The sequence below is a fragment of the Dendropsophus ebraccatus genome, chromosome 2 (assembly GCF_027789765.1).
Source record: "Dendropsophus ebraccatus isolate aDenEbr1 chromosome 2, aDenEbr1.pat, whole genome shotgun sequence".
NCBI lineage: Eukaryota > Metazoa > Chordata > Amphibia > Anura > Hylidae > Dendropsophus > Dendropsophus ebraccatus.
The window spans coordinates 201,268,420-201,289,751 of NC_091455.1; the positions used below are offsets into that span (position 1 = coordinate 201,268,420).

Genomic DNA, 21,332 nt, shown 5'->3' on the forward strand with positions numbered 1-21,332 from the left:
AGAAGGGTTCAGTCCTGATGAAGAACTTAAAAAAGGAGAAATCCGGATTGTGTTGCCCCCAAAAGTTATACAAATTCCCAATATACACTTATTACGGAAAATGCACATAAAGCCCTTTTTCCCTGTACTTACTACTGCATCAAGGCTTCACTTCCTGGATAACGTGGTGATGTCACTTCCTGGATAACATGGTGATGTCACTTCCTGGATAAACATGGTGATGTCACTTCCTGGATAACATGGTGATGTCACTTCCTGGATAACATGGTGATGTCACTTCCTGGATAACATGGTGATGTCACGACGCGACTCCCAGAGCTGTGCGGGCTGTGACTGCTGGAGAGGATGATGGCAGGGGGACACTGAGCATCCCTCTGCCATCATCCTCTCCAGCAGCCACAGCCCGCACAGCTCTGGGAGTCGGGTTATGACATCACCATGTTATCCAGGAAGTGGCATCACCATGTTATCCAGGAAGTGACATCACCATGTTATCCAGGAAGTGACATCACCACGTTATCCAGGAAGTGACATCACCACGTTATCCAGGAAGTGACATCACCACGTTATCCAGGAAGTGACATCACCACGTTATCCAGGAAGTGACATCACCACGTTATCCAGGAAGTGAAGCCTTGATGCAGTAGTAAGTGCAGGGATAAAAAGCACTTTATGTGCTTTTCCCGTAATAAGTGTATATTGGTGATTTGTATAATTTTTGGGGCGCAATACAATACTTTCATAAAAAAAAGTTCGCCAGACTTCTCCTTTAACAGCCAAATTGGCAGCAATACAATTCCAGGCATAGCCATGCCCATCAACCATTCAGGAACCTGGATAAACCATGGTACCCAATGCCAAACACATATAGTGAAGAGAATGCTAAATAGAATATTCCAGACATCACTATATAATGAAAAGGTCACTATGGAGTGGGACATTACAGAAGAGTATATAAGGTAAAGGATAATGCACCGCCTCCAGAGCTGCATTCCTACTATATCCCATATTATATAACTGCACCTCCAGAGCTCGCAGCAGATGTGTAGGAGCAGAACATTGTGTCTTGCCTGCACTTCCAAGTCACAAGATGCTGAAAGGTTCACATTAAAAAGGAAAAACCTTCAGTACATAATGTGACCGAGCCGTCAGTCGTGGGCGTCCTACTTCCTTCAACCAGGTAACTATGCTCCGCGCTCTAATTGTGCTGCTATAGTACAGGTGACATAGCAGGATCCCTTTCAGATTCTATGAAAGCCCAGCGGGTTTCATCCAAGGATTAGGCGTTCCACAGAGCTAAAGAAATTACTTGAAATAAAAATAAAAATCTCATATACACACACACACACATATATAATATATATATATATTATATATATACACACACACACACACACACACACTTAGTACTTCGTTCCCCTCTGTGTTTGTATACAGCAAGGACAGGGATTCCATTCTTTTCCCTGATGCTCCCCTATAATAAGGTACATTGTAGGGATTTTCCACCGAGTGACACCCCCCCAAATTGGAAATCGATTCAACAGGGATGGGAATTGTAAGGGCTTAGGGCCCTATTATACATGGCGATAATCTCGGCCGATTATCCCTCCGTGTAATAGAGACAGTGATCCTCTGCTGATCACGTCTTTAGGTCTGGACCTAAAATTGTCGGCCGCCAGCTGCACATCGCTACGTGTAAGGGCCCTATTACAAGGGACAATTATCGTGCGAAAAATCGTTAAATCATTCGACTTTAAACGATAATCGCAGGCAACGATCAAAAAATCGTTTGTATGTCGTTGATCGCTGATTTAGATCTGAACCTAAAATTATCGTTAATCGTTCGCTGTAATTCCACGATTGTTCGCTCAAGTTCCGCATTTTTTCCCTAATCGCTCAGTGTAATTGCACATTGTTTATTGTTTTGCTGGGATCAGAAGGAATAAACGATCATAGTAACAATCGCAATACCGATCACAGTAATGAACAGAACTAACGATTATCGTTCTGTATAATATGGTGAACGATTTCAGGTTAACGATAAACAATCTCGTTTGCGATCGTTTGACGTTAAAAATCGCTCAGTGTAAGAGGACCCTAATAGTGATGCGCGGTCAACGGTTAATGATTGCATAAACTGGTATACGTTACCTCTCCCCGCTCCTGGTCTTCCCTCCTGCCTTCTGCTTGCGTCACAGCGCCGCGGCTCTCACCTGACAGGGCGCTCATCCAAACACTGGTCGCCGCTGTGCTGGCCAGTGATTGGCTGAGCGGCATGTGAACTCAGATGGGCCGCTCTGAAGCTGCAGCATCGGAAAGCAAACGATCATTGTAGAGAAACTTGGCCTGGCCAGATAGATCCACATCTCCATCTAACGTCAAGAGACTGCGCAAACCGATCCCCTCCGCATGAGCCAATGAACCTGCAGAACAAAGACCACACCGCCATGGTGAACGGCTGCGGCTCTGAACGTCCCTACCACTATATGGGGCATCAAAAAAAATGCCCATTCAGTATACTGAATACCGCGGCAGAACCACGGCGACTAATGACATAGTCGGCACTAACATCTGTCACACCAAAGAGCTGCCGCCTGCCCTTGTGTTCCACTGACTGAACATACGGAAGAAGATGGGCCCCATTACCATGTTAATGGAGGAATCTGGGTGATAAAACCGTCAAGACTGACTAGTGAATTATCACACTTGCGTAGTCCCTGCCAAACAGCACTCTATATCTCAGCATCCCGGATCCCAGTATGTATAATGAATGATGGAGACTGTGGAGACATATATATTGGTACAGGTATACAGGTCCAGGATGGCGAGCAGAGAACGGATTAGGGGCACTGGCTACAATCCCATCTACGTGAATAGCAGATTACCCAGACCCACAGGACTGGGAGGGAGGAGAGGGTTAATGAGGCTTCAGTATTCAGCTGTCTCTATACAAGGCAGTGCATTTGTATGCAGACCGCACAGGATTCCACTTACTGTTCTATTCGGGAAGCGGCGCTCACAATACCGGCCGGATCTCCAGCCTATTTATCATGGCGAGAAAATCATCAGCGACGCGTCAGCCGAGCGGCCCCTCCAGGAAGTATCCCGGCTCCAGAGCATAAAAGATAATTCATTGTCCTCGTGTCCTGATCAATATACACCAATTCTTCGTGGACTGTAAGATCTCTGCTTGCTGGCGGCCATAGTGATGTGTGTTTGTTACCATTAAAGGGTTAATCCGGCGAAAATATTTTTCTTTTAAATCAACTGGTTTCGGAAAGTTATATAGATTTGTCATTTACTTCTATTTAAAAATCTCCAGTCTTCCAGTACTTATCAGCTGCTGTATGTCCTGCATAAAGTGGTGGATTCTTTCCAGTCTGACAGTGCTCTCTGCTGCCACCTCTGTCCATGTCAGGTACTGTCCAGAGCAGTAGCAAATTCCTATAGTAATCCTCTCCTGCTCTGGACAGAGGTGGCAGCAGAGAGCACTGTGTCAGACACTTCCTGCAGGACATACAGCAGCTGATAAGTACTGGAAGGCTGGAAATTTTTAAACAGAAGTAAATTACAAATCTATATAACTTTCTGGAAAAAAAAAATGGTTAGAGTACCCCTTTAAATGGGCCATGTCTGACACATGACCAGGACTCTGATATGGGAAGGTCCGCTATTACTATTCCAACACTTGTGATGACTGGTTTGTCCATTGACAGTGTGGGCGAGCGGCAGGAACTTCCCGGGATCTTATGCAATGCTGGTAATTTTCTATAATAAGGCAAGAAATCAGAAAGTGGAGTCTGTACCCGCCTTATAGGGAATCATCACTTTCATGCTGCCCGAACAAGGATTCTCTGCTTAACCCTGCCTGCCCTGGTGGTCTGGACTAATCAGTCTCTCCCTATACTTAAAGAGGGGGAGATGAATCACGGAATCCCTTTAAGGCTCACTCTGGGGCCTGGTGTTTTAATGTATCCAGACCTAAGATTCTGGACTGTCTTATTCTAGGCTCTGTTAGGAAAGACTAAATGAATCAATGGTCGGTTCACTAGATTCAGGTTTAGTTAAAGGGGAACTCCGGGCTGGGGGGCTTTTTGGCTATGACCGGGGAGGCGGTGAATGAGGGCAACGACGTTCCCTTACCTCCCCGGTTCCAGCACCGAGTCCCACCTCCGCCACTGACTGGCTGAGCGGACTTTAAACATCACGTCTCGTGCCCCTGTAGAGACCAGGAAGCGGCCGGACAGAGTGTGACGGTGCGACACGATACGGGACTCTGTGATGGAACCAGGGAGGTAAGGGAACGTCGTTGCCCTCATTCACCTCCTCCCGGTCATAGCCAAAAAGCCCCCCAGCCCGGAGTACCCCTTTAAGGGTGCCTTCACACCTAGCGACTTGCAGCGTAAATTACTCAGCGAGTCGATAAGGTCCTGGCAGATCACTTTCACTACATACACGCAGCAGTCTGAACGATCGCTGCATGTATGTAATTCTGCCGGCCCCTTAACCCCTTCAGCTGCCGCCCGGCTCCTGCTCCGCTCCGTATACATTACCTCTCCTCGCTGCATTGGGTCCCGGTGTACTGCTCTCCTGCCCGGCCAATCAGTGGCTGCGGCAGGGCTACACACTGATTGGCCGGGCGGGAGAGCAGTACACCGGGACCCAATGCAGCGAGGAAAGGTAATGTATACAGAGCAGGAGCGGAGAAACACAACTGGTGCCAGAAAGTTATATAGAGTACTTCCAGTACTTATCAGCTGCTGTATGCCCTGCAGGAAGTGTTGTATTCTCTCCAGTCTGACACAGCACTCTCTGCTGCCACCTCTGTCCATTTCAGGAACTGTCCAGAGCAACAGCAAATTCCCATAGAAAACCTCTCCTTCTCTGAACTGTTCCTGACATGGACAGAGGTGGCAGTAGAGAGCACTGTCAGTCTGGAGAGAACACTCCACTTCCTGCAGCACATACAGCTGATAAGTACTGGAAGACTGGAGCAGAGAGCACTGTGTGAGATGTAACCCTTTAAACTTATTATAGTCAGTATAGAGTATGCTGCAATTTCCTGTACGGGTTTCACTTTTTCCAGTGCATCAGGGGAATTCCCTTAGAATCATAGCACCAAAACATTTGAGGTACACTTTTTCTGCATAGATGATATGAAAATTTTTACTGCAATTTAAGAAAAGATGGAGAGGAGTCACGTTTACAATGCAGAGTCCTCTCCACACATGTAGTAAGTAAAACCTCAGGCAGGAAGGAAGTCCCGATGACAGTGAGAGTCAATGTAAACTCAGAGGGTCCACCCTTTCCTCCCCCCTCCCTCCTGACCCCGCAGATCAGCCAACACAAACTACACAGCGGAGTTTATATACTCTCATTGACACTCTCAGACTCTGCTGGGAGCCGCAGATAAGGAAAGTCCTGAACTCAGTCACTATAAATAGGCTCCGGCCCTGGTATATACTCCGAGGGCGGCCATTGTTTAGCAATGATGACTTTTCTTCCTTCCTCCACTCGATATGTGATGGAATATACAGGTTCTCTTCAGGTTACATCAAGTGGAAAGCATGGAGAGGGTTCTAATACTCGGAGAAAGACTGCATCACTCATCTCCAGTTCAGCTGTGGCTCCATTCACTTTAATGGAGTTGCAAAACCCATACCAAAACTAGAGACAAGAGTGGCGCTGTCTCTGGAAGAAAGTGGCCATGTTTTTCTAAAGCTGGATTTAGTATTTAAAAAGGTCCAGTCTTCCAGTACTTATCAGCTTCTGTATGTCCTGCAGGAAGTGGTGTATTCTTTCCAGTCTGACACAGTGCTCTCTGCTGCCACCTCTGTCCATGTCAGGAACTATCCAGAGTAGTAGCAAATCCCTATAGAAAACCTTTCCTGCTCTCCAGACTGGAAAGAATACACCACTTCCTGCAGGGCATACAGCAGCTGATCAGTACTTGAAGACTTTAGATTATTAAATAGAAGTAATTTACAAATCTACTTTACAAATTTTTTTCTTAAAGATTCAGTGGGATTGCTATGGGCATGTTCTGGCTAGAATCGATCTCCTTTCCTCTCTGGCAGCTCAGTACATAGTATAGGGGTAGGGAACCTGGTCTCTCCAGCTGTTGCAAAACTACAACTCCCATCATGCCTGGACAGCCAAAGCTAAAGCTTTGGCTGTCCAGGCATGATGGGAGTTGTAGTTTTGCAACAGCTGGAGAGACCAGGTCGCCTATCCCTGATATAGTCCCTGTTGTCTCCTCAGCTATACAGCCATATACATGGGAGGTTACGCCTCTTCGGGCTGTGAGGTTTATAGGCTGTGGGCCTGTGAGGTACTGCTCGTACACAATGACTCTTCTGCACCAGGTAAGGCCGAGCATTCCATACAGGTGACGGGTAGCTACACCCAGGTGTATCTGCACATAGGGTGGATACACTGAACACCCATCTATTGTGGACTATGGACACCTGCCAAACTTTTTTTTCTTCCCTTTAGTATTGTAAAGATCTACGTTACTATGAAGGTTTTCCTTATGCTGCGTTTACACGAAACGATAATTGGCCCGATTGTACAATTAACGATGTCGGAGTAACGATTTGTCGGAGTAACGGTCAGCGTTTAGACGGATCGATACATCCTACAGAAATTCGTTTTGCGATCGCTTAAGCCCATCTCATACATTGGTTAAGTCGGCGAACAACTGTTTACACGGAACGATCTGCGAATTTTTTGCGAACGACGATTTTAGAACATGTTGTAATGCTGCGTTTACACGGAACCATTATCGCGCGAATTCGCCCAATAACGATCGAAATCGAACGATAATCGTACGTGTAAACGCTGCGAACGATCAAACGAGAAATCGTTCATTTTGATCTTACAACATGTTCTAAAAACAGTCGTTAGCAAAAAATTTGCAGATCGTTCCGTGTAAACAGTCGTTCGCCGATTTAACCAATGTGAGAGATAGGCTTAAGCAATCGCAAAACGAATTTCCGTACGATATATCGTACCATCTAAACGCTGACCATTATGGGGAAAAAAAATCGTAACTCCGACATCGGGCCAATTATCGTTTTGTGTAAACGCAGCATAAGATCAAAATAAACGATTTCTCATTCGTGGTTTGATCGTTCGCAGCGTTTACACGTACAATTATCGTTCAAATTCGATAGTTATCGTGTGAATTCACACGATAATCGTTCCGTGTAAACGCAGCATTAGTCAAGAAAGTATGAACCATAACACGGATCGTACACGTTTATACACACATACAATGGTGCCTTGGATTTTGAAAAACTGTGAGCTCTTCTTGTAAACCGCTCTCAATCCAAGTTACTCATAAACCAAGGTAGCACTGTCTATATATTTTCATATTCATTCATACAGATATACACACACAGGGGTAGATTTATCAAACATGGTGTAAAGTGAAACAGGCCCAGTTACCCCTAGCAACCAATCAGATTCCACCTTTCATTCCTCACAGACTCTTTGGAAAATGTAAGGTGGGATCTGATTGGTTGCTAGGGGCAACTGAGCCAGTCTCACTTTACTCCATGTTTGATAAAGTTTATATAAAACGTGACTTGAAGGGATTATGCCAATACTAACATTTATCTCCTAGCGAACCCCTACTGACCCTGGGAGCAGAGGTCACTTGCCTCTGCTCTGACACTCCATTAGGTGAAGACCATTCAAGTTACGGCCATGTTTTAATAATTCTCTCCAGGGAACAAATCTCCTCTTTTCTCAGACCAAATGAAGGTATCAATGGTCAGAACCCCACCGACATACACCCTTTAATCCTGATCAGCAATAGCCTTGGACTCTTTCACAGAAGACTAGGACCAGTTACAATGAACACCTATGGCTGGAGTTAAAGGGGTTATCCAGCACTACAAAAACATGGCCACTTTCTTCCAGAGACAACACGACTTGTGTCTCCAGCTCAGGGGTAGTTTACAATTAAGCTCCATTCACTTCAATGGAACCAAGTTACAAAACTCCACCTAAACTGGAGACAAGAGCGGTGCTGTCTCTGGAAGAAAGTGGCCATGTTTTTGTAGCGCTATAAGACCTGCAGCAGCCCCTATAGAGATTGGATGTCACCCACTGCCCATATAAGACAAATATCTATATGTATACTATAGGGTTACCCATTCTGAGAGTCTATACCCCAGGGGCTCAGCTGTGATGGTGGATGCAGGAACGCAGAGTCAGTGCTCCAGTAACACGGGAGATTAATCCGTCTGGCCCAGTGTTTTGCTTACCCGCTGCAGACACTGGCGAGGGATGAATACACACCAGCCTGCCTGGCAGCAGCGGGAAGATGGCGTTCATCTCCAGTCATGTGCTCTCATTACACAACACCGTCCTCCTCAGGGCTGCAGAAGGGGGATTACAGAATCCCCCCCCCCCCCAGTGGCCGTATGTGTAATATACTACAAATGTTCTCATACATAAAAGCTTTAAACAACGGCCACTTTCTTCCACAAACAGCGCCACCCCTGTATTCAGTTTGTGTCTGGTATTGCAGCTTGGATCCATTTAAGTCAATGAAGCCAAGCTGTAATACCAAACACAACCCGAGGAGTGGGGTGGCGCTGTGTTATAAAGAAAGCAGCTACACTTTTTTAAATTCTACATAACCCATTTAAAATCCGTCAAACCCAATGATCAAGGCAACCATTTAAAGTGGAAGTTCACAAAAAAATTACCTAAAAAATCTTCCAAAAAAGTCTTCCAATACTTATCAGCTGCTGTATGCCCTGCAGGAAGAGATGTATTTTTATCAGTCTGGAGAGCATGAGAGGGTTTTCTTTGGAGATTTGCTACTGCCCTGGACAGTTTCTGACATGGACAGAGGTGGCAGCAGAGAGCGCTGTGTCAGACTGGAAAGAATACACCACTTCATGCAGGACATACAGCAGCTGATAAGTACTGGAAGACTGGAGATTTTTAAACAGAAGTAAATTCCAAATCTATATAACTTTCTGACACCAGTTAATATAAAAGATAGATTTTCGTTGGAGTACCCCTTCAATGAATAACTACACAAATGCTGTCTCCAGACCTCCGATTATGATATTTATTTATTTATTTATTGGGGGGGGGGGTTACAACTTGTGGAGGAGGCCCCATCTGTCACCATGTACACTCTGAAGCCTCGTCCATATAAGCCGCAGTGTACAGATCTGTCCCTATATACCATCGGACCTGGGCTGTATGTAACAGGCAGCGATGGGAACGGACAGTAATGTAGGGCGTGCTGTTCCCATGTCACTTCATGCCTGGTGTATACGCCGCCCAGATACTGTCACATTACAACATGGCCAGATGGAGTCACTGAAAAAAAAGAGTCAACTACAAGGGTGGTGCCAAAGGAAGAGGAAGCCAGGCGGTGTGTGCAGCTGTTATCACCGCGCTGCCTGTAAATGAGCTGCCGCCTCTGATGGGCCATTTCCTGTTATTTCTGCTGGGAACAGTTTACTCTATACTATCCAGGAGGCTGGAACCGGCACAGAGCACGCCCGCTACAGCCGAGCACCCCCACCACTACAGCTCCAGCCACAAAGATCAGTCACATAATGGGGGCTATAGATAAAGCAGGGGCAGCGTATTCACAACCTTCTAATACAAATGACACATAAGAAATTTCCAGTTAATGGGATATTCCAAACCTAACCAAATGGGGCTGCAAAAAAAAAAAAAAAAAAGGGGAATTATGAAGAAAAAGGTTTGGGTTTTTTTTTTTTTTTTTAGGGGGTTTCATATTTCCTGAAAGAAAGAAAAAAGAAAATGTAAACATGGTAGCAGTAATGGGCAACACAGCCCTTCTGCTGCTATCAGTGGTCGTGCTGGGAACTGCAGGGTTGCACAAGCCTTGCTCCCGCCAGTTACTGTACATATCGCTAGCTGCATGCTATCTATATATGTTATTATTATGCTGCGTTTACACGGAACGATTATCGTTTGTTGGGATTTGAGCGATAATCGTTCCGTGTAAACACAGCAAACGATCAAGCGACCAGCGAGAAATCGTTCATTTCGATTTTTCAACATGTTCTCAAATCGTCAGTTGTCCTTCGCTAAAAATTCGCAGATCGCTTTGTGTAAACAGTCTTTCAAAGATTCACCCTATGTGTGAGATGGGCTTAAGCGATCCTAAAAACTATGGCAATAACGATTTTTTGTCTAAACACTGATCGTTATAAGAACCAAATTGTTGCCTCAAAACGATCGATTCGGCGAATTATCGCTTTGTGAAAACGCAGCATTAGAATAGACATTACACTTGGGGAAGCAGTCTGTGTCAGTAGCGCTGCAGCACCACGAGTAGTGATTGACAGTTATTTCTGCTCGCTCTGCTACACTGTGCCAAAGCTGCAGCGCTCCTGACACAGACAGCTTCCCCAAGTGCAATGTCTAATCGAATACTAACATATATTATATAGACAGCAGGGGAGACTCAGTACTGCTATATGCACAAATGTAACCGTGCCAGGACCAGAGCTTCAGCAGCCCTGTAGTTCCCCCAAACAGTCTCACTGGTGTCAGTACAGGGGCCACGTTACCCTTACAGCTGTCAATGTAAAGGAAAAGAAATGTAAACACTTTTAACCCCTCCCCCCTTTCTATTTGGCCCCGCTTTCAAAACATTAGCCATTGTCCCACCTAATGGACGTTATTCCAATCATCTGGTTTTAATCTTCTGGCTACGCTGTGTATATGAGATTCTGCACGCTTCCTATGATCTGTACAGGTACAGCCGGTGATAATTCCCTTATCCAACCATTATAGCGGAGATGGCTCCTGACTACCAGCAGCATGGCTAATCCAGCCCGCGGCCGTACAGGGAGAGGCTGGGATATAATTATAAGAAATCATAGGGAACCCCGAAGTCAGGCGCAGTGTAAGTGATGGGTGGAGCGGCCCTGTACATCAGACCTTTCATCTTCTACTACTCCGCAGCGTCGAGCCTTCATTTGTAGGTCGGCTCCGGCTGTGAGGCAGACGTTACCCGTAACTAATAACAGGCCATGGTACAGAATGGGAAGCAGAGAGGGGGCCACCAAAGCTGTACAACTTCCACCTCAACCATTTAAAGGGGAATTCCACATTTTTTTATCTTAACCTTTTCAGCCTTGAAATAATTCTTATCACCTGTTTTTTATGGTTTGGAGGTGACGCTCCTGTGTTATTCTTTCTATAAATCTATGACTAGATGGGTTTTAGCCAAATGGGTGTTACCAGCTGGGGGTGTGTCCCTAAACTATCCAATCAGAGCTAACATTACCAGTTGTGGGTGTGTCCCTACAGTTTGGCACCGTCAGTTGGCCGAGTGCGCATGTGTCGTCAGTAGGGAAGCAAAGCCCTGCTCATATCTCCGGCTTATCTCCTGTGAGAACCAAGGGCCAAGCAAACAGACGTCGTGGAGCACTTCATGCACATTGCCTGATCCTGACCGGCCGCACATTTGCACACAGCTGCAATCTAAACAGCTCACTCGCCTTTCCCATACACATTAGCATACATACAATATACAACTCACAGAGGGAGAAAGCCGCTGCCAAAACAAAAATGATCGGGCAGGCGAAATCCAGCATGCCTGATTATTGTCAGCATGACGTCAGGGAAGAGGCTGGGAGGCGGCCATCCATATAAATTGTGCCGAAATACAACTGGACAACGTTTCTTCCACCGAGATGTGTACAGACTTATAGGCCATCCCTGCTCCAGTGTGCATTCTGGGAAGGATATGCAAATCTGGTGCCACCTTTTAGAGCAGGGATGGAGAACCTCTGCAACAGCTGGAGGGCCAAAGGTTCCCCAATCCTGTTTAGAGGTAGCCTCATGCTCCTCTAAGTTTCCGTACATGACTAGGAATAAGTCAGGGCAGAATTTCTTCAGGAGGAGAAGTGGCCTATATGTAGACGGCTATTTCTAGTGGGGGCCTAGGCCTTCCTGTAGCCAACCATAACCCGACAGCCGTCTACAGATGGGTCACCTCTCCTTCTGGGGAAGGTCTGGCTTGGCTTATTCCTGGTCATGTACTGAAAGCTTCTGTCCCCGGACACTGCCCCTATGCAGCACCCAGCTCTGTACTGACTAGGGGGCAAGAACCCCGGCGATCATGCTGCTTTAAGAAGCTTTATTGACTGGGAACAAGCCAAGCCAGAACTTCTCCAGGAGGAGATGTGACCCATCTGTAGACGGCTGTTAGGGGTTCCATCTTGTGGGGAAGTTCTGGCTTGTCATAACTTGGTTATACACTAAAAGCTTCTATTACTGGAAATGGAGCCACCCAGACCCCCAAACAGCCGTCTACAGATGGGTGTTCTCTCCCTCTAAGGGAGGTCTGGCTTCTCATAGGGCCCCATTACACGGAGCGATAATCAGCGGAATATCGCTCCGTTTAATAGAGACAATGATCAGCTGATGATCAAGTCATCGGCTGATTGTGTCTTTAGGCCCGGGCCTGAAATCATCGGCTGCTGACCGTGCACAGCTACGTGTAATAGCAATACACGGACGACAGCTGTCGGCTGAATAAACTGTGATCCTTACCTCTCCACACTCCCGTCCTTCTCCTGTTCTCTGCTTCCTCCCCAGCATTGAGGCTGCAGCTTCAGAGCGGCCTGTCAGCTCAGCCAATCACTGGCCGGGACCACCGCAGCGCCAGGGAGGAAGCAGAGAACAGGAGAAGACCAGGACCGTAAAGTGGTAATGTTTAGGGCAAGGACTGCATGGACATCGCTAATGATGTCCGTGCAGCCCCTGCTAAACAATAATCGGGCAGTGTAATTGGCTCAATAAATAAGCGCGATCTAGCAGATCAGCGTTAGTTTACATTATTGATCCGCCAGTCTAATAGGACCCTTATTACCAGTCAGATACTCAAAGCTTCTATCCCTGGTCACTGCCCTTCTGTAACCGTCCAGCTCTGTACTGATGAGGAGCAAGAAGCCCTCTAGCTATCTAGAGATGGGTAACCTCTCCTGAGAAAGTTCTAGGTTGTCTTATTACTGGTAAGGAGCATATACATTGACTTAAAAGGAAAGCTGTCTATATACAGTAAGGCCTTGTTAAAGGACGTTAATAGATCGGTAGTGGACAGTATAACCCACAACAGACCAAGGTGGAGTATAACAATGGCGGTCACGGTGCCGGAGCATACCAGGTAACCCAGAACAGAGCTGCTGTTCAGCCATTATTCACGGCAGAAGCAAACAGGCTCGGCATTAGTGGAGATGTAAGAGTCTTGTACACCGAGATGTAATATTCATGAGTTTTTCCTCTTATGAAACAGCTTTTATTCCTGCAGCATCGGTGGCGAGGAGAAAACTAGTGCGGGGATTTCATGTGAAGCGCGCGGCGGCACCCAGACAGACGGTTATTGATGGCAGATTAAGGGTGGAGTTGGGAGAACTGGATTCTCTGGTTCTGTCTCACGAGTTGCAGAGCAACAAGAGAAGCCGTAACAAAAGGACAAGGCTGGCACGGCCCAAACCTGTTATTATGGCAGGACAATTAACCTGGCCGCCACACTGGTTATAGCCATTACTGAAAGAGTTAGCACTAGTGGTGAGCCGACTCCACAAAGTCAGCTGTCCCTGCGGCCTCCTCCTTCAGAGACTGGGGACCTCCGTGTGTGGCTGGGAGGGTGCCTGGGGTGAGAGGAGGAGGAGGTGGAGTGGGAGGAGGGTATACTGCATATGTGCCCTGCTGCCCCAGTCACCCACACTCTGCCCCAACTTTCCCAGTCCCCCACAGTCCAACCCAGTGCGACCCAGTCCCCCACTGTCCAACCCAGTGCGACCCAGTCCCCCACTGTCCAACCCAGTGCGACCCAGTCCCCCACAGTCCAACCCAGTGCGACCCAGTCGGCAAGGAGAAAAATGGTCTGTTCATTAATCAAAAAATGTAAAATAATCTTTTAAAAATTAAAAAAAAATATATATATAAATTATATTTATATATATATATATATATATATATATATATATATATATATATATATATATATATTATATACACACACCAAGAATTGTCCAAAATTTAAAAATAAATCAAGATTAAATTTTTTAGTAGATAGTAGATCTTCCCCAGCTGATGGACATACTTGGTTACCGCCATCACCCCCCCCCCCCCCCACACCTCACAGCTGACACAATACACGCGCCGGCTTAGTACTCCGCAACCACTGTGTAAACTTTGAGGAAGTAACATGGAGGATACGGCAGAGGAGGGCGAAATTTGGAAACGTTCTGAGATCTAGTCAGGAAGTCCATGACAGGACAGTATGAAAAATAGACATGTGCTATGACTGGACTGCATGCTAATGCTATCTGGTGTCAGCCACCGTATCATCTTGTAATAAATAAGGTGGAAAATGCTCATATGTGAGATGCTGGTGGGGGTCTCGGACAGAAAGTCAAAGGTTTTTTTTTTTTTTTTTTTTGCTGGTAAGTCCCCACATGCACCACTAAGCACACAGACCAATGTCACCAATACTGGTGATATCACATTGACCCAAGGAGACGTAACACCAACTAGGCGACTCCCTACAGCGGCTAAAGCATTGCCCAGGTGACACAGATCCCAGCACCCTGTCAGTGGGGTAAAGGACAACATACACCAGGGATGGGGAACCTTCAGCACGCCAGCTGGGGCAAAACTGCAATTAATTTTTCCCTGGACAGCCAAAGCATGATGGAAATCATAGTTTTTCCACAGCTGAGGGCCAAAGGTTCCCCATCCCTGCCATACATCTTTCGTCAACCCACAGCTCACGGCAGATTTGGCCATCAGTATACAGTATAAGGGGCTCTCACCGAATGGCAACCAACAGACTATATTGGTGGTGATAGGGGTCGAGCGCAATGGAAAATCACTGCCCCACCCCTTTGTTCTGGGAGAGATAAGTTGCAATTGAAAGTTTCCAACTATGGCTTACCCCTCCCTCCCCATGCAGAACACAGGATCGCTCGGTCGTGCATAAGGAGGACGGGCAGCGGATGGGTGAGATATTAAAGGTGTATGACCAACTACTTTAAAGGGCATCTCCACCCTCTAGTAGCCCTATCCACAGGATGAACAAGAAATAAATGCCCCATTACAGTGAACGACTATTGGCCTTGCTTGGCCGATTACATACCGCTCAGGTCGATAATCGTTCAGTGTAATAGGACATGTTGAAATATCTCAGTCAGTAGCGCGCCATGTAATAGGAGCGGTGGCAGCTGACCGCCACTGACTCCAATTGGCTGCCGAAATGATATAAGGACCGTTGTGGCACCCGCTCCCAGTCTGTGCGTGTAGTAGTACAGTGCAGGAAACAAGGGGAAGCGAGTGCTGAGCCAACAGATCAGCGCTCGCTTCCCCAACGTATAGGGCCATGTAATACAGCCTTTTGTAACCCATGGGGGGGGTCCAACCACTGGGACTGCCACCAATCACAAGAACACAGGTCAAAGGTCCCCCATAAAGCACAAGTGTCAAACCTACCTCCCCCCAGCTGTTGCAAAACTACAATTCCCATCATGCCTGGACAGCCAAAGCTTTGCTTTGGCTGTCCAGGCATGATGGGAATTGTAGTTTTGCAACAGCTGGAGAGCCTGAGGTTCTATACCAATATTCTACTGTGTAAATAATCCAGCTAAAAGGCTCCTGACAGCGCCCGCACATCCCCTCCCCCCACCACCAATACATTAACCCATGTGGGCGTCAATAACAAGGACCATCAAGGAAAACATCTCTCTCTTTCCAAGTGTCCGTCATGTAGTCACGTTGTGCGCAGCTGTTAGTCACCGCTCCAGAGCTGACTTCATGGACCCGGAGACTCTCAGAGCGTTACTTCATCTCTCCTGCTGAATAACGGGGTGTACGGCCGAGCTAAGGAACAAGCAGGGGGTGCAAACATGGGGGAGATTTATCAACCATGGTGTAAAGTGAGACTGACTCAGTCGCCCCTAGCAACCAATCAGATTCCACCTTTCATCCCTCACAGACTCTTTGGAAAATGAAAGGTGGAATCTGATTGGTTGCTAGGGGCAACTGAGTCAGTCTCACTTTACACCATGGTTGATAAATCTCACCCATTGATCATGAAAGAAAGGGGCTGCACTTGAATGGAGCTGCGCTGCAGTTCCCTGAACACTGGGTGGCGCTATGGAGAGAAAAGCATTGATTCATTCATGCTCATGATCATCTGGGCTGCTAGAGATCATGCATTAAAATCCCAATGTACACCAGTGGAAAAAAAATTATTTGGTGACAGAAAGTGCCAGAGATTTGTAATTTACTTCTATTAAAAAAAAAAAAAATCTCCAGTCTCCCAGTACTTATCAGCTGCTGTATGTCCTGCAGGAAGTGCTGTATTCTTCCAATCTGCTGCCACCTCTGTCCATGTCAGGAACAGTCCAGAGCAGCAGCAAATCCCCATAGAAAATCTCTCCTGTTCTCCAGACTGGAAAGAATACACAGGGCATACAGCAGCTGATAAGTACTGGAAGACTTGAGATTTTTATTTTTTTTTTTAAATAGAAGTAAATTACAAATCTCTGGCACCAGTTGATTTAAAAGAAAACTTTTTGCTGGAGATCCTAGTGATGGGAAGCTATAGAGTGGTGGTGCGCAGCGGTTGCAAAACTACAACTCCCAGCATGCCCAGACAGCCGTTGGCTGTCTGGGCATGCTGGGAGTTGTAGTTTTGCATTAGATTGGTGATCACCGTGCGGTTTGCCTTCATACCGTTCACACGTGTATTGCCGGCACTGTCGGGTCCCCCAAGGACGGCAGCCATCACTCCGCAGGGAGCAGCGTCCTCCTCTCCATCACTGCATTCCAGCTGAGCGCCCCCCGAGGGAGTCTTCCCCGCCGCCACACGCTGAATTCCTCAAGAACAGGAAGTCCTCCCATATGACAGATTACATAGGAGGACACATAGGCCTCACCAGCTGTCACTACTACAACCCCCATCCGGAAAGACCATGGGAGTGGAACCCAACAAGGGTGACAGCTGATGTATAACTGCCCGAGCATGCTGGGACTTGTAGTTAGGCAGCAGCTGGAGGGTTATAGGCTGAGGAGGACTGTAACCAGACTGATCCTGGCCTGGGGGGAGAGGCGGCAGGGACGATCTCTTAAAGGGGCAGCTCCAGCTCATAGATATAAATAAGCCGGTGGATTAGGCCGGGCACACAGCAGGCGTTCAGGTGGTAAAGCCTTCCATCTGTATCCTGACAGCTACAGGACTACAACACCCAGCATGCCCCAATAGTCTTTACCTCTACAGCCACTGCTAAATTACTGTTTCAGGCATTCCCCAACAGGTTTTATAAGACTACAGCTCCCAGCATGCCCCATAGCCATCATCTCTCCAGCCATGGCTAAACTACAGCTCCCAGTCTGCTCCTAATCTACAGCTGTTGCAAAACTACAACCCCCAGCATGCCCTAACAGTCCTATATTCTATAGCTATTGCACAACTACATCTCCCAGCATGCCCTGACAGCTCCCTAATCTACAGCAGAACTACAACTCCCCGCATGCCCTGACAGCTCCCTAATCTACAGCAGAACTACACCTCCCCACATGCCCTGACAGCCCTATATTCTGAGTTCTGGTGTGGTGTTTTTGGGTCTGGTCCTGTGGCATGGGGGTCGCAGGGCCGTCCCATGGCCCCCGTTCCCTGACTGTGCGTGCCTGCGGGGTTGGTGGCCACTGACTGGCACGGTGTGGACTTAGTGTAGGGACCCATGTGCATCAGATACCGGCACGAGGTACATGGGGCAGTATGGCTTGATCAATTCATACACAAAATTCTGATGTGTTTTTTATTTAACCTAGCGGCACTAGTATCAGCCATAGGTGTGAGGTGCAGCACTCTGTTTCTTCCCTGAACCCTATATTCTATAGCTATTGCACAACTACACCTCCCAGCATGCCCTGACAGCTCCCTAATCTACAGCAGAACTACAGCTCCCCGCATGCCCTGACAGCCCTATATTCTATAGCTATTGCACAACTACAACTCCCAGCATGCCCTGACAGCTCCCTAATCTACAGCAGAACTACAGCTCCCCGCATGCCCTGACAGCCCTATATTCTATAGCTATTGCACAACTACAACTCCCAGCATGCCCTGACAGCTCCCTAATCTACAGCAGAACTACAGCTCCCCGCATGCCCTGACAGCCCTTTGCTCTACAACCATTACAGAACTACAACTCCCAGCATGCCCTGACAGCTTCCTACTCTACAGCTATTGCAGAACTACAACTCCCAGCATGCCCTGAGAGCTTTTTACTGTACAGCTGTTACAGAACAACTACCAGTATGCCCTGACAGCATCCTTCTGTACAGCCACTGCAGAACTACACCTCCCAGCATGACCTGAAAGCTTCTTACTGTATTGCCATTGCAGAACTACAACTCCCAGCATGCCCTGACAGCTTTCTATTCTACAGCTATTGCAGAACTACACCTCCCAGGATGCCCCGACAGCTTCTTACTCTATTGCCATTGCAGAACTACAACTCTAAGCATGCCCAACAGCTCCCTACTCTACAACCATTACAGAACAACAACTCCCAGCATGCCCTGACAGCTCCCTACTCTACAGCTATTGCAGAACAACTCCCAGCATGCCCTGACAGCCCTTTACTCTACAACCATTACAGAACAACAACTCCCAGCATGCCCTGACAGCCCTTTACTCTACAACCATTACAGAACAACAACTCCCAGCATGCCCCGACATCTCTTTACGAAACAACTATTGCAAAACTACAACTCCCAGCATGCCCCGACAGCTTCCTACTTTACAGCTGTTGCAAACCTCCAACTCCCAGCGTGCCCTGACAGCCTGCGGGCATGCTGGGAGTTGTAGTCCCGCAGCAGCTGGTGGGGGTCACACAGCCTGGCATGAGCAGCCATAGAGGGTCGCCGCCCCCGGGGCAGACCACGGTGCTGTGAGTCATTAGACAATAAGGCACACCCTATGGGCAGAGCAGCAGGGCCACCACCGCCCGCCCGCCCGCACCGCCGCCGCCGGCCTCCACACAGCACGAGAACCAGAAGACCCAGCAGCAGGGCCGCAGCCGCCGCCGCACTTCCTGTAGTGCCCGCCGCCCCCCGGCGCCGCTGACATCAATCACGCAGCTGTCACCTGGATGTAGTTGCTCTCGCAGTAATCCGCCACTCGGGTCAGGTTCTGGTAGCTCTCGATCAGAGCTCGCTTTCCGGCCGGGATCTCCTCCTCTAACAACATCTGCAGCTCTGCCATCGTACAGCCCTGTGCATCTCTTCCTCGTACGGCGGAGGACAGACAGCTGAGCCCCAGACCCGCCCGCCTGCTATTCTGGGATTCCGAGCCTCGCTTCCGTTTAGCCCCGCCTTCCTCCACAGATTTACACGCCCTGACGGCTTCCGTACTCCTCGGCGCAAAGGACGACGGGACTTGTAGTTCGTTTCCCTCTTTTTTCTCCTGCTTGGATAGGGATCACAGATTTTGTAAATCAGATGTCTCTTTCCTTTTATCAAAGCAATTTGAGAAATAAAATTCGTCTGTAAATGGTTGCTATGACTACATAGTGCCTGGTGCAGCTGGCCATGAGGCTCCGCGGGCTGATTGAAAACATTGGGGGAGATTTATCAAACATGGTGTAAAGTGGAACTGGCTCAGTTGCCCCTAGCAACCAATCAGATTCCACCTTTTATTTTCCAAAGAGTCTGTGAGGAATGAAAGGTGGAATCTGATTGGTTGCTAGGGGCAACTGAGCCAGCCTCACTCTACACCAGGGATGGGGAACCTTCAGCCCTCCAGCTGTTGCAAAACTGCAATTCCCATCATGCCTGGACTGCCGAAGCTTTATCTTCGGCTGTCCAGGCATGATGGGAATTGTAGTTTTGCAACAGCTGGAGGGCCGAAGGTTCCTCATCCCTGCTCTACACCATGGGGGAGATTTATCAAACATGGTGTAAAGTGAAACTGGCTCAGTTGCCCCTAGCAACCAATCAGATTCCACCTTTCATTCCTCACAGACTCTTTGGAAAATGAAAGGTGGAATCTGATTGGTTGCTAGGGGCAACTGAGCCAGTTTCACTTTACACCATGTTTGAGAAATCTCCCCCATGGACTGTGCAGGAGGTCCAAAGTCCCACAAAGACGCAGACCATTGGTCCAGTGCTCTCACCCATAAAACGGAATGGGTCTGATATGGAATATAGCACGTAGACCATATATATTATGGCCATGTTGAAGAGGCCTTTTCGTTAGGGTCTGTCCACATGTAGCATATAGGTTGCTGATTGTGTGCTGCGTTCAGTTATACTAACTACATCATTGAACGCGGCATAAAGTCTAATATTCTATATGTATACGAGACCAAGGCAATACCAGTAACGGAGCTGAGGTGAAACACACATGGTGGCGACTGGCGAAGTAAAAGTCTTTACTTCAAAGGAGAAGTCCCACGAAGATGAAAAAAGGCCGGGGGGGGGGGGGGAATAATAAACAAAGTAAATGTCAGGAGCCAGCCATCACGCTGGTACGTCCGGCTGGCCACCCACAGGTACCGATGGTGTCCCTGATTACTGGCCCGGCCGCTTGCTGGGGGGTGCCAGCGATGGCACCAGCCAGTCGGCACAGGCTTCCAGTGGTGTTATGCTGACTGGTGGCCGGTACCGCTAGTCAGCTCTGTGTATTGTTGAGAGCTGGAGTTTCTGCCCCAATCACGCCTCCATAAAACTACTACCCCTTGCCATTTCGTATTTCCTGGTTTCCCGATTTTGGTTTGACTTTTTGACTATTCGCCCTGACTTCTGATTTTGTTTACTGTGTATTGTGTTTGTTTGTTCTCTCTGTTCATTTGTTGTTTGTTCGTCTCTGTGTTTCACCAACTCAGGTCAGGGACTGTCGTCCAGTTACCCGCTGCCGCCTAGGGTAGATAGTGGTAAGTAGGCAGGGACAGCGGGGCGGGTGCTAGTGTAGGGCCTCACCTGTCCTGTGTCTTTACAGTAAACTTACCTATCCTCATGTCCCGTAGCGCCGCTCCCAGGTCCTGTTGGCAGCCACCGATGTCCTGCAGCTCTTCTAGCTGTAACGTCACATACACCGACACTGTCCAACACTGATCGACACCGCCCAATGGGCCATGACATTGCAGCTGGAAGAGTCGGATTTGTCAGGTAGTCAGTGGGAGCGGAGCAATGGAGGCGCAAGGAGGGGTAAGTTCACTTATTTATCACTTTCTCGCACCCGCCTGCCTTCTTTCAATTGCATGAAATAAAATAAAATTAAATAAAAAAATGTAACACTTTTTGGT

At 47.7% G+C, this 21,332-nt stretch overlaps 1 protein-coding gene across 7 annotated transcripts in view; it reads right to left on the minus strand.

Moving 5' to 3' along the window:
• Positions 1 to 19,390, minus strand: part of ABI1 (abl interactor 1) — a 54,485-nt gene extending 35,095 nt beyond the window's left edge. For 5 of the 7 annotated variants that reach the window (XM_069959111.1, XM_069959108.1, XM_069959110.1 and 2 more), the window contains exon 1: positions 19,175 to 19,379. In XM_069959111.1, the coding sequence (XP_069815212.1) occupies positions 19,175 to 19,291 (117 nt within the window). In that variant the 5' untranslated portion in view covers positions 19,292 to 19,379. Of the gene's footprint in view, positions 1 to 19,174 lie in introns of all 7 variants that reach the window. The other 2 variants (XM_069959112.1, XM_069959113.1) reach the window with 2 other exon arrangements.
• Positions 19,391 to 21,332: the final 1,942 nt, after the last annotated feature.